General features: G+C 38.8%; 1 protein-coding gene across 4 annotated transcripts in view; it reads left to right on the top strand.

Annotated features, from left to right (window-relative positions):
- Positions 1-12,987, top strand: part of SLC24A2 (solute carrier family 24 member 2) — a 157,358-nt gene that overhangs the window by 108,907 nt on the left and 35,464 nt on the right. For all 4 annotated transcript variants that reach the window (XM_038401710.2, XM_038401708.2, XM_038401709.2 and 1 more), the window contains one exon: positions 11,438-11,536. In XM_038401710.2, the coding sequence (XP_038257638.1) occupies positions 11,438-11,536 (99 nt within the window). The remainder of the gene's footprint in view (positions 1-11,437; positions 11,537-12,987) is intronic.

Genomic DNA, 12,987 nt, shown 5'->3' with positions numbered 1-12,987 from the left:
CAGTGCAGATTTGCTGGGATTGCTGCAGTCACACTAGGAGTGCTTTGCTGGTATCGTAAACCAGTGTTCCTATAACAGTAAAGTATTTCTAGTATAGACATAGCCTGACGTATCACCAGTATTCTTCATAATCTCACATGAACCACATGGAGTCTCAAGTTCATTTTCAAATCTATACCCAGTGACCAGAAAGAAATCATACTGAAGTGCCCAAACCCATTGACTAGAACTGAACTATACTGTATTTTATTCATTTATCATTTCACTTCTTCAGAATGGCTTATACCCAGATGGAAGTTCCATTTAAAACTGGTCTCTTCGCTGAGATATGAACAGCGTCATTGAAAGTACAATTCTAGGCTTTTCAGATTCCATTTCACCACAGTTGTTTAGAAATGACACAAGCAATTAGAAGCAAAATCTATAGAATCAGTACAAAATAGCCCAAAAGCTAGGGTGGCCACTTTGCCTTAATGGGAGTGGATTCTGACTGGTAACAACCAGCGGTTACTGCTGTAGTGGCCTTACAAATTCAGACTGTTCAGCACTTACCCCTTTCTGCTGTTGCTCACAGTAAGTAGGCTATTGCTATGTAATGTCGTAGTGAGACTGAATAAATGAAGTTGTTTCGAGAATGCTCCCAGCACTTCAGCAGAGTAACTAGTTCTCCACTTTTTTTCTGTCTCCCTTTTACATCAAATATATACCACAATTACTGTGGTATTTTCAGGGCTGAAAATGTCAACTCATCATAAAATCTCAGCTTTAAAGTCTACTTTCTGGCTCCTCCGCCTGCCCTGCTGAGTCTCCAGCTTTGGATAGCATGAGAGTAGCCAGGACTGATTGCTGTGATCTGATTGCTGACTAGTTTTTATCCCTCTTCTCCATCAGGTACCCAGAAGCTACTAGGGGAGGAGCCCAGAGAAGAGCTGATCAGAAAATGGGGGTGGGGGCAGTTCTGTGCCAAATGTAGATGAAAACCACAGATGTTTAGTTTGAATCGCAATTGTCCATGAAAATTTCATCTTTCCATTGAAAAACCAAAAACTGCTGCAAACTGAAATTTTCAACCGCAGCTGAAGGAAAATGGCTTTCTGATGGGAAAAAATGGAGTTTTTTTGAGGACAGTAAATACTTTCTGCAAACGCTTTCATTGAGTAGAAAAACCCCATTTTCTAGTGAACAAATGTTTGGATGGAAGACTTTTGACCAGGCCGTGGGATGAGTAGCCAGATAGGGAAGGGAGTAAGGGGAGGGAGCTGCAGGTATAACAACAGCAATTGCTAAGGCAGCAGCTTCATTGAAGGGAGGAGGAACTGAAAGGGAGCGCCTGGAGGTATGTGCAGTAGTGAATTTCAGGGAGAAATAGAATTGATGGTTAAGAACAGAAGAGGAAAGAAAAGTAATGTGTTGGGAGGAGTGGGAAAATTTATGAGGGAAAAGAGAGAATTGATATACTTGTGTGGGAGGATTTATGTATCCATAATCAGGATACGTGACGGATTTGAAGAGGAACTGATGATTTTTGGACGTACGTGTACTGTTTGCCTACTTCAGAACTTTAAAATTTGCATGATATTTGCATTTTGTGACAGGGTCAGGCCAGATGGCTACACTAATTCAGGCAGGCAGGCAGGCTAATTAGGACACCAATTGGGAAGCTGCTAGAATTAATTAAGGCTAATCAGGACACCTGGTTTAAAAAGGCTCTCAATCCAGTTAGTGAGGTGCGTGCAAGGAGCTCAGAGTGAGAGGGTGTGCTGCTGGAGGACTGAGGAGTACAAACGCTATCTGGCATCAGGAGGAAGGTCCTGTGGAGAGGATACAGAAGATGTTGGGAGGAGGCCATGGGAAAGTATCCCGGGGAGTTGTAGCTGTCACACAGGTATTACACAAAACGCTATAGACAGCTGTGATCCACAGGGCCCTGGGCTGGAACCTGGAGTAGAAGGCGGGCCTGGGTTCCCCCCATCCGTTCAACTCTCTATTGGATACAGGAGGAGTTGACTTGGACTGTGGGTTCCACCAGAGGGGAAGGTCCCTGTCCTGTCCCCCGACCCACTAGGTGGACCAGCAGAGACTGTGGGGAGTGTTCTCTTTTCTTTTCCCCATGCTGGCAAGTGATGAGGTTATCTGGGTGAACAGCAGATTTGAGCCAAAAAAGTGGCCAAACTGAGGGCTACTGTGAATCTCTGAGGCGAGCAAAACCCACCAATAAGCGCAGGACCCACCAAGGTAGAGGAGGAACTTTGTCACAATTTGTAAATGTTTTGAAAGCTTTTCCAAGGCTTTTTATTGCACTAATGTAGACAAGTTTGATTGTCGTTAGGCTCCACTCAAGATGGATTACTGACACATTTTTAATATGTTGTCATAGCTTCTGAACAGTTAATTAAGGATATGGGCTTCTGGAGAAAGTCTTTTCCTTGCTGGAAGAGAAATGAGTGGACAAAGAAACAGCATACGGCAGTACTTTTTATTCACATTATGTATGTAATTCTGATCTCCTTGAACAAAAGTGAAGAATAGACACAGTGCCTCATGAGGTGTGTCTCAGTGTGTTTTAACCAACACCCCAAAGAGTTTGTCCAGATTGGAATTTGTTTGAAACATGTTTGCTGCTCATGGTCAGCCCAGGCCGAGAATAGACAATGACCAACTAATACATTTTTAAATGTGGATCTTTCTATCTATGCTAGGTGCAAAGTCATGTTCAAGTTTCTTAGTTAAAATGTGTGTGTGTGTGTGTGTGTGTGTGTGTGTGTGTGTTTACAAAGCTGATTTATTTTCTCAGTCAAGATAAACACAGTAAACTCTTTACAACTGGAGATGCCAACTTAGCCAGGTGTCCAGTCAAAGCTAGCATCCAGATGCAATTAGCTTGTATGAGATTGTCTAGCTAACAAATATTATAAACTATTTTCCTTGAAAGAAGCTTTTGCTTGAAATAAATTGGTGACTAATTTGTTTAAATACACCACCCAATTTCCTTCAGTGGCTCATTAACCCAGCCCACTCAGCTATGGTATTTACATTTAAGCCTTTTGCAGAAAATCTCATCTTAGATATTTGTTTCAATAAAGTTATTTATTTCATTTCTTATTATGGGCTGAGGGTTGAAGAGGTTGGTGGGATTTTTTTAATCTTAAAATATTTATTAAATATACCATTTGAAAAAATGCTACAATTACTACATTCATTATCCTCTGATTTTTCTTAAGTCTTGCAGTTATAAAGTAAAAATACATGAGAGAACTTATTCCTATAAATATGCTATGAAGAAAGTAGGTAACTGCTACATATTGCCATACATATGTTGCATGTAGTGTGTTATTGGTATTAAAAGAACCTAGAAAGCACCCTTTATGGATTGGCATAATGCAATTTCCAAAGCTTCATGTACTGTAGGTAATACAGATATTTCTTATGAGACCATACTATACATTTTCTACCCATAAAGAAAGTAAGGAGGTAATAAGTTTTAGTTTGTTTTCTCTGTAGCAACATTTAATACTGATGAGACCCTCTGGTTCCCTTTAGCTTTCCAAGAGATCTATCATCATTGTTTCAGCAAAAAGAAAAGGAGTACTTGTGGCACCTTAGAGACTAACAAATTTATTTGAGCATAAGCTTTCGTGAGCTACAGCTCACTTCATTGGATGCAACAGATTCTCAAATAAATTTGTTAGTCTCTAAGGTGCCACAAGTACTCCTTTTCTTTTTGCAAATACAGACTAACATGGCTGCTACTCTGAAACCTGTCATTGTTTCTACATAACTTCCCAAAAAAACCAAACAGGAGATAGTGTTCTAGAAACTTAATTTAGATCAAAGTATGGTATTTTAGAGCTTTCCATTTGGATTTTTCAAAAAATAGAATCTCCACTTGCTATATTTTACATAACACCTCCTTTTGTCATCCTTTTTTTTTTCCTGAGCCTTATATCGGTTAGTGCACTAAATAAAACACAGCAGCATGTGGCTTATCACATTGCAGGATTCCTTTTCCAACTCCACTGCCTCGTATAGCTTTCACTGTAAAGTTGTGGGCCTGTTAGTAGATTTTGGGGGAGTGTTCCATTGGCACCCAAACCCTGATAGAAGCTGTGTACCTTCAGCTCTTGCTGGATTCTGAGGAAGGTGAAAGAGATTAACACCTCAAATGATTTGCAACAAATCCATTCGTTTTAAATTCCAAAGCTGTCAGAAAGGTACCTGCTTTGTAAGTAGCTTTTTGTGCATCACACTCTTTTTTTTAGGAATTAACCCTATTAGTGTTTTGTTTTTTGTTTGTTTAGTTTTGCTTTGTTTTTTGAATCACAAAATATGGTTTCTGGGTTTTGGTCTTTCTGGTTCACTTTGCCAGCTCACTTATGGTTCATTGAAGAAACATTTTTTCACTATATACAATAAGTAACTATTTAAGATGTTGTAGAACAGCTTTTGTAGAATTGTTCCAGATTTAGCTTACCAATTTTGAGGCCAGTGTGACTTTTGGTGTATTTTAAAGGTGTGCTACAATTTGGATTTACAAAAGAAACTCAGTTACAATTGCAACTATTGGTTAAGATTCAACTAATGTAAGGATTCCAGCACACCTTGATCATGACTGTAATAATTAAATAAATATTTAGTGATGGTGGAGGCTTTCTAGTAAGGCATATGATATAAATTAACAAATTAGTGAAAACAATCCTCAGTAGCAAACACATACACTTGTTACCTTTGGGAGTCAATGGTTTAGTGATATCTGCAGTGAACCTTTGGAAGAGTCCTGTAGAAGACATATGTTTTATAAGTTCTTTGAACCAAGTTTCATGGGCTAGATAGGCAAATAGTGTACTGACTACAAAACTGGACAATATATTTTCCCGCTAATTGGCCAGTAACAGGTATCTAAAGTATAGTCCAAGCTTTTTATGATTCTGGGGTGACAATGACCCACTCCCATGAAAGAACAGTAAGGTCTGTAGGACTGTTTGTCTCTGTGAAGAATGTTGCACTACATGACTGAATAAATCTTTGTGCAATGATAATCACCCGAAAATTTGTGCATATCTGGAAGAGAAGAGGTACCATAAGTTTTCAAAAGTGGAGGTCTGTGATTAGCAGTCTCCCATACAAACACTTGCTGTAAGTCTGAACATTCTTGGTGAAACTTGAGCTCCATTAAAGTCAATGGGAATTTTCCCATTGACTTTAGTAGAGAAAAGATTTCAACCCCTTTGCCAGAAGAGTGAAAAGATCAAAGTTTCAAGAGGTATAGCGTAGGAGTAAAAGAAAGAGAAATACTGCAAAGCAGAGCTGTCAAGGTTCCTTCTCCACTCTGAACTCTAGGGTACAGATGTGGGGACCTGCATGAAAACCTCCTAAGCTTACTTTTACCAGCTTAGGTTAAAACTTCCCCAAGGTACAAGCTATTTTACCTTTTGCCCTTGGACTTTCGCTGCCACCACCAAACGTCTAACCGGTTTTATTTTATTAGGAAAGAGCCCGTTTGGAAATGTCTTTTCCCCCAAAATCCTCCCAAATCTTAACCCCCCCTTTCCTGGGGAAGGTTTGATAAAAATCCTCACCAATTTGCATAGTGCCCACAGATCCAAACCCCTGGATCTTAAGAACAATGAAAAAGCATTCAGTTTCTTAAAAGAAGAATTTTAATAGAAGAAAAAGTAAAAAGAATCACCTCTGTAAAATCAGGATGGTAAATACCTTACAGGGTAATTAGATTCAAAACATAGAGAATCCCTCTAGGCAAAACTTTAAGTTTCAAAAAGACACAAAAACAGGAATATCCATTCCCTTCAGCACAGCTTATTTTCTCAGCCATTTAAAGAAAACAGAATCTAACGCATATCTAGCTAGATTACTTACTAAGTTCTAAGACTCCATTCCTGTTCTGTCCCCGGCAAAAGCATCACACAGACAGACCCAGACCCTTTGTTTCTCCCCCCACTCCAGCTTTGAAAGTATCTTGTCTCCTCATTGGTCATTTTGGTCAGGTGCCAGCGAGGTTATCCTAGCTTCTTAACCCTTTAGAGGTGAAAGAGTTTTTCCTCTGGCCAGGAGGGATTTTAAAGGTGTTTACCCTTCCCTTTATATTTATGACAAGAGCTCAGAGACTTTAGTCAGTAATTACATTCTATCATAAGGCATAAGCACAAATGGACAAAGTTAAAGTTGTATGGGCCACCTGAACTTTGTCATTTCCTGACTTTGAGATCTTATCTGCAGACTTAACACTGCATATATGCAGCTTTTTGCATTTATCAGAGGTTAATGGAAAACAAGGAAGTTGAAAGGTAAGTAAATGGTACAGTTATTGATTTTTTTTAAAAAACAGAATTCATCAAAATGGATATTTCTTTATGTATCATCAAAACAGCCATTTGAAAGCCAATGATAACCAATATATTGATTGTACAGCATCTTAATGCAAACTCAGTCTGACCTGTCTCACTAATGGCTCTCTAAATCCAGGTACACTGTACACATTCCTGGGCTTGTCCTGATCACAGATGGAAATTAGCAACAGAATGCCTTTGTTTTGCTTTTTCTCTTTTTACAATAATTTTATCAAGTAAGTCTTGAATGGATCTGTAGTTCTGTCTGGATCTTTGATCTAAATGAATTGCTTCACTGGTCCAGCCATCCTTTTGATTGACTTCAGCACCTCACTGAATCAGTTCTCTTGCCCTCCAACAACGAGTTTACTCAAAATGTCCAGAGCAATGGCGCTCAAGCAGATGGCTTTACTGCCTAGCCTAGAATACAGGTCTTTTTTCATGTACGAATAGGTCCTAATGAGGATGGCAATTACGTTGTTTTTTAAAGATACAGAAACTGAAACACAACCACTCAGAAAACACACAGATGGAAGGGTTGAATCTAAATTTACTCTGTGATAGCAAACTAAGAGGAGATGGAATTTCTTTCTGATATTCTCATTACATATACATTTGTATATTGTGGGCCTGAACCTGGGCCCCTCCTAAGAGATGGGGAGCATGCACAATCTCCATTGACTCCTTGCAGTACTGGGCGGTGTATGATGTGTAATTATTTTGGGGACTTTCTGAAGTCACTGGGAGCTTTTTGCTCACAAGGAATGAAGAGTTGGGCCCTTTGTTTAATGAACTAGTACTCTTCACCTGTTAAAAGTTGAGAGTCATTGGTCTACACTAAAAAGGAATGTGGAAAAAATGTCTGTCCTGTCCCTTTTTGTTCTTCAGAATAATTCTAATTATAGTACTAAGGCCCTAAGCGGTCACTGAGTTTTACATCTTTTTAGAAAGAATGCAAGGATCACCTATTAGGGGAATTGTATTTTTACAGTCACTCATCTTCTGTCTCTCACACATGCATGCACATGCACACTCCTACACATTTCAGCCCTTCTTTAATTTTCTGTTTAAAGAAGAAAAGTGTACATCATCATAACTACTCAGAACCACAGCACTCTGCTGCTAAAGGGACATATCTGGCAAGGAGGTGCCATGGGAAAACCATGCATGTCCCTAAGATGGATCTGAATAGAATTGTATAGCACCCAAAGTGATATAAAGCATGAGTTACCCCTCAGTAGTTAGGTATTATTTATTTGTATTACAGTAGCACCTGGAGACTCAAGCCCATTGTGCTAGGTGCTATACAAACTACAAGACCTAAGTAATCTAAGAGTTTGTCTACACGGGAAGTTATTCTGAAAAAGATATTCCTGATTAACACCATATGTGGTTGCTCTTATTCTGGAATTCCACTGATTAGGATAATTCAGAATAAGGTGCTTTAATTCTGAAATAAGACATCTATATGTGGTGTTAATCGGGAACAATTGATCCATTTTAAATTCACACACTATCTTACTCTGGATTAATTTTCATGTGTAGGCAAGCCCTAAGTACATAATAATCAATGTAGAGCACTGCTTAGAACTTCTCTCCTCTCTTCCTCCTTCCTTTTATCTCCCTTCCCATCCTATTCAACATCCCTCACTCCATGAAAAAAGCCTAAGAAAGCAGATGAACCCTGCAGCTTTTCTTGTAGGTCATTGGATCTGGATTATATTAACCCAAAGGGTGGGAAAAAATTTCTAGGGCACCTGCGCTTCCCAGGAGTCTATGAACTCAATCATTTTGGCTGATCTCAGCTGTCATAGTATTTTATGAGGGGAGGAACAGTGTCTCAGATAATTAGTCCCACAGCACCTAGCTCTTTATAGAGCAAAACCCATACCTTAAACTCCCCCGGAAATAATTTGGTGGTCATTGCAAATCATTGAGCATAGGTGTAATACAAGCCCCATTTAGGGTGTATTGCACTAATCCAGATTTAAAGTGACAAAGCCATGGTTAACTGTGACAAAATCCAGGTGTGAAATGAAAAGTTTTAAGCATTTTGCCAAGGGCAAATGATTAGAAACATTCTGGCTCATTCAGGATTCCTTGTTGGGGTACTGTCTCCCTGTGAAAGGGTGAATCATGCACTCCTCCTGTGCCCAGCAAACTTCCCAGACTGATGTTGGGGGAGGCATTGCCCCATCTTCCTCCCACCCGTCCTCAGTGCACAGGTGTTCATCTGGGATAGTGTTTCTGCTATGTATTTGCTGGCTGGTCCCTCCACAAAGGTCTAACTCTTCCCCACCGCTTGGGCACCAATGCGAGGCCAGTCACATTGTGGCCCCAAGGGTGGAGAAGAAGGAGGTAGAGTGATATAATGATCATAACTAGGATTTCTGGGCAAAAAGTAAGAAAGATAACAGTTTCTCTTAATGTTAAGAAGCACTTCCTTGAAGTGATCTCTGGCTGTAGAATAATTTTGCAAAGGGAGTAATGGATACTTCATCTCTTTGGACATTTAAAAATAGGTTACAGAATGTATTGGAGAGAAAAACCCGATACTGGGAGAAAGATTGGCCTGGTCTACAGCAGAAAGTTGCACTGGTTTAATTTAAATTGTTTTTTAAACTGATATCAAACGAGTGCAAAAGTGTGGGCAGCTTTAGTTCAGTTTAAGAGTGGCTTAGTTCGGTTTGGTTTAAACCAATTCCTAACTGACAGAAACTAAACCACACAAAGGCATTCTTGCACTGAAATAAGAGCCTCTATGCAGATGTTTGCCCTGGTTTAACTAAACTGGTTTAAAATCACACTTTAAATTAAACCAATTCAGCCTTCTCACGTAGCTAAGCCTATGGACTAGATCAGCAGTATCCAATACGTTCGCCACTAGCCACATGCCTCTAATAGGCTATTGATTTGTGGCTAATGCATGTGGCTTTTTTATAATGTGGCTTTTTTATAATGTGACTAATAAGAAAAATTCAAAACCACAAGTGTGGCTAGCAGTGTGGCTAGCATCGAATTTCTATTGGACACTGCTGGACTAGATGATAGTCTAATAGGCTTTTTCCATCAACAATTTCTATGATTCTTGCTGAAGGAACTATCATAAAATAGCATGAACATCAGCAGGGATGCTGGGTCTTAGAACACAAGTTAAAATGACAGTGAAGAATAAATGTTCCACACAAAATACAAGCTGAGACTTTTTAAAAAGACTCTTCCTTTCATTTACCTGTGCTCCCAAGAATATAATAATACACCTGGGACATTATGGGCCAGATCTTGAAAAATGCTTATGCACCCATCTTGGACACTGCAACCCACAATTCATGTGTGCAAACTGCCATGTCTGTGTGAGTGCAAGCACACAATCCTCCACAACTTCTGTGCACACCATGTTTTTCACTCAAGTCAGGCATGCACAAAATTGTGCACACACTTAAGATAACTCCTGTGTTGTAAATAGAAATACTTGACTTTTTCGGCATTACATTATAAAATAATTGGTGTGACTGTTCTCTCCTTTTTTCTTTTCCTTTCCCTCTTCAATTCATCTCACACTGCAGGCTCTTCCCTTTCTCTATCCTTTTTTCTTTATTCAACTTTCTGTCTCTTCTTCCTCTATGCCTTTGAATGATATTCTCTGGCATTGACCCTGCACAATGAAGAGGTGAGCTGGCCTCTTACTTTTCACTGCTGCTCTGTTCTGCAGACGATTCTGTTTCACCATGTGCACAATATAACTGAGAATTTCAAAATCCCATATACATTTTTTTTTTAGCAACTGAAAAAGAAACTGCCTATGATATTCCCTACTGTTCTTCTGGCTGAACACATGTTACTTTACAGTGCAATGTTTCTGGAATAATACGTGCAACTGAAAGGGCAAAGCACATGAATTTTTATAAGATTCTTTTATTATTTTTTCTCACTAGGTGGATTGTGGTTGACCATTTATTCCATTCCCACATAAATGATTATTGCTGACCTCTTGGCACATTAATTATTCCGTTATGATATCCAGTTTTCTAAACATTCCCAATATTTTTTTGACAGGGAAAGCAGAGGTATTTATTTTATTTTATTTTAGACCTCTGATTCATCTGTCCATTTTATGTAAACAGCACAGGCTGATTTTATTATAATTCTGACTTACATTTGGAAGTGGTGACGTTGTAATGTAAATCTATAAGTTTGTTTATGCATGGCTTCTCTTTACTTTCTGTAGTTAATTGACATAAAGTATCCTTTGGGTAGTATTGCTTGATTTTAATGAAATACCTTTTTGTCCTAAACCATGCAAGTCTTTGCACCCCCAAAACTCCAAATGATTTCAATGGGAGTTTAGGGAGACCAAGAATTGTAGGCTAGGATTTTCATGTCATATGGTTGTTTTGAATTAAGCCTGCATTCTACCTAATCAGTAGTATTTATAATGAGGGAGGAAAGGGAGTGAAGAGATAAATCATAAAGACATATATTAGGATAAAAACATACAACTACAACATACATCATAAACTATGATACACAGGGCATAAACCAACCATTACAAGACATGCAGAGAGCTACTGTATAGATTGGAGAGAAGAATGTAGCACTAACTGGCAGGGATTGGGAATAAAATTAGCCTGTGGGAAGGTTATTTAGAAATTGTTCATTATGGGGATTCTTATGAGTTTTTCAGAAGTCTCTGGTATTGGTCACTACTAGGGACAAAATACTGGACTAGATGGACCACAGATCTCATCTACTATGGCAATTCCTATGTTCCTATAGCAAACCAGAAATTGTGTTTTTTATTTACAGCATTTTAATTTATTTGCAATTCATCTTTAATTTTTTATATTAGCACTTTTGTTATGCAAACTTGATTGACTGCATCACCAGAAAAATAATATTTTTTATTGTCTTTGAGTTTTAGGGAATGAACAAACATCTTTTAAAATTCTTAACTTAATGAGTTAACTATCTATTTAGGATGGATAGAAATTAATTCTTGGTTTTGATTTATAGAGCAAAAGCTGGAAGCTATTACAGAGAAATGTAGCATCTCAGAATAGCTGCATTTGAACAATGTTGATGTTTTCTTTTAGGAAAGTTCAAAGAGAAGGCCTCAATCCTTCATAAGATTGCCAAAAAGAAGTGCCAGGTGGAAGACAGCGAAAGACGGAATGGGGCTACTAATCATGCGGGTAAGTATAGGAGTACAGAATTATTTCTTACTGTTTGGGGTATATTTGCTATGTGTTACTTTATTTACCCAAGAAAATAAATAAACCTACATTTTTTCAGACTTGAGAGCCTGAAGTTAGCCCTCTAAATCCATGTCTGGACTCCCAAATGGGAACCTGATTTTCAGAGATGTGTAGCACCTGTAATTCCAAATGGGTTGGATTGGTATAACTGAGTGAAAAATTTGACTCATAGTTTGACCAATGAACTATTACATACAGTGGGTCAGATTCAAGCTATACAAGTGTTATTCTGCATTTACAATATTTACTCTGGATTTTTGGCCCAGTCATTTCTGATAGGCAATTAGAGTCAGTCATTTGAGCCAAAGAGGACTAAATTTTCCTCTCTCATCCATGTATTCTATTCTGACTCCTTAAAGAATTGTGCATGAAATCCCCATAGACATGAATGGGAGTTCTGTGCGTGAGGAGAAAGCAGAATAAAACATCCAGACAGCTGTTGTGCAAGGTTGGAGAGAAGAATGTAGCACTAATTTTGTAAATGTGCTAAAATAAGATTGATAGAAGTATGGAGACAAATTCAATCCTCGGTTATGCCCCTGGAACCTCATTGATGTCATTGATGTTTGGCAGGTGTAAGTAAGAGCCAAATTTTGACAATGATGCTTTATTTATTTATAGCATTACCAGGCCATTTGACTCTGGTACTGGGTTCTCCACTGGTATGTGGAGAATACTCACTGAGATCCACCAGGTGTGCAGTTTAGACACTTATATACATTTTTCATACACCTGAAATAAATGTGCATTTTATGTGGGACATGTAGCTCCACACTTCCCAGGAGAAGAGAATAGAATATTGGATTTGAGATCTAGTGTGTGGATCTAAGAGCAAAATGTTGCCCTCAGAGCGGTATTATGATTGTTGCTGGGAGCAATTTGATCTGTCAGAGGCAAATCCTGCCTATCTTACATTGGCACGCAAACCTTGATAGTAATGGTTCTGTTGTGCAAGGGGGAAATTGCAATGAGGGTTCATAGTAGCCTGCTGCAGAGAACTGCTGCAAGGTAACTTTCCTATGGGGAAAATATTGGGGCTGGGCCACACGAGGAGCAGGCTTGTGGTTGGTAGGTTTGCACAAACTGCTGATCCACTAGCCAAAAGGTTTGTGGACTAGTTGTATAGTGGGCTACTGTTACCTGCAGTCTGCCATGGCAGCTGCAGAGTTGCTGCACAGCTTCTTCATATCCGGACTATGAATTGGAAAAAATCCATCCTTCCCAGCCCTGTGTATACCCACTACAGAAACCCCATTTACTCTGTTTTTCACAAAGAATATTCAGCTCAAAACTTATACATTGTTAAAACAACAACAACTTAAGTCACCTTCTCGTTTCTTTTAGCCACTGCTTTACCACTTAATGTTCATTGCAGTGGGAAAAAAATA

Source organism: Dermochelys coriacea, chromosome 5 (genome assembly GCF_009764565.3).
Source record: "Dermochelys coriacea isolate rDerCor1 chromosome 5, rDerCor1.pri.v4, whole genome shotgun sequence".
Lineage (NCBI taxonomy): Eukaryota > Metazoa > Chordata > Testudines > Dermochelyidae > Dermochelys > Dermochelys coriacea.
The sequence above is the reverse complement of the archived record's forward strand: the minus strand, read 5'-3'. Positions and strand labels throughout refer to the sequence as shown.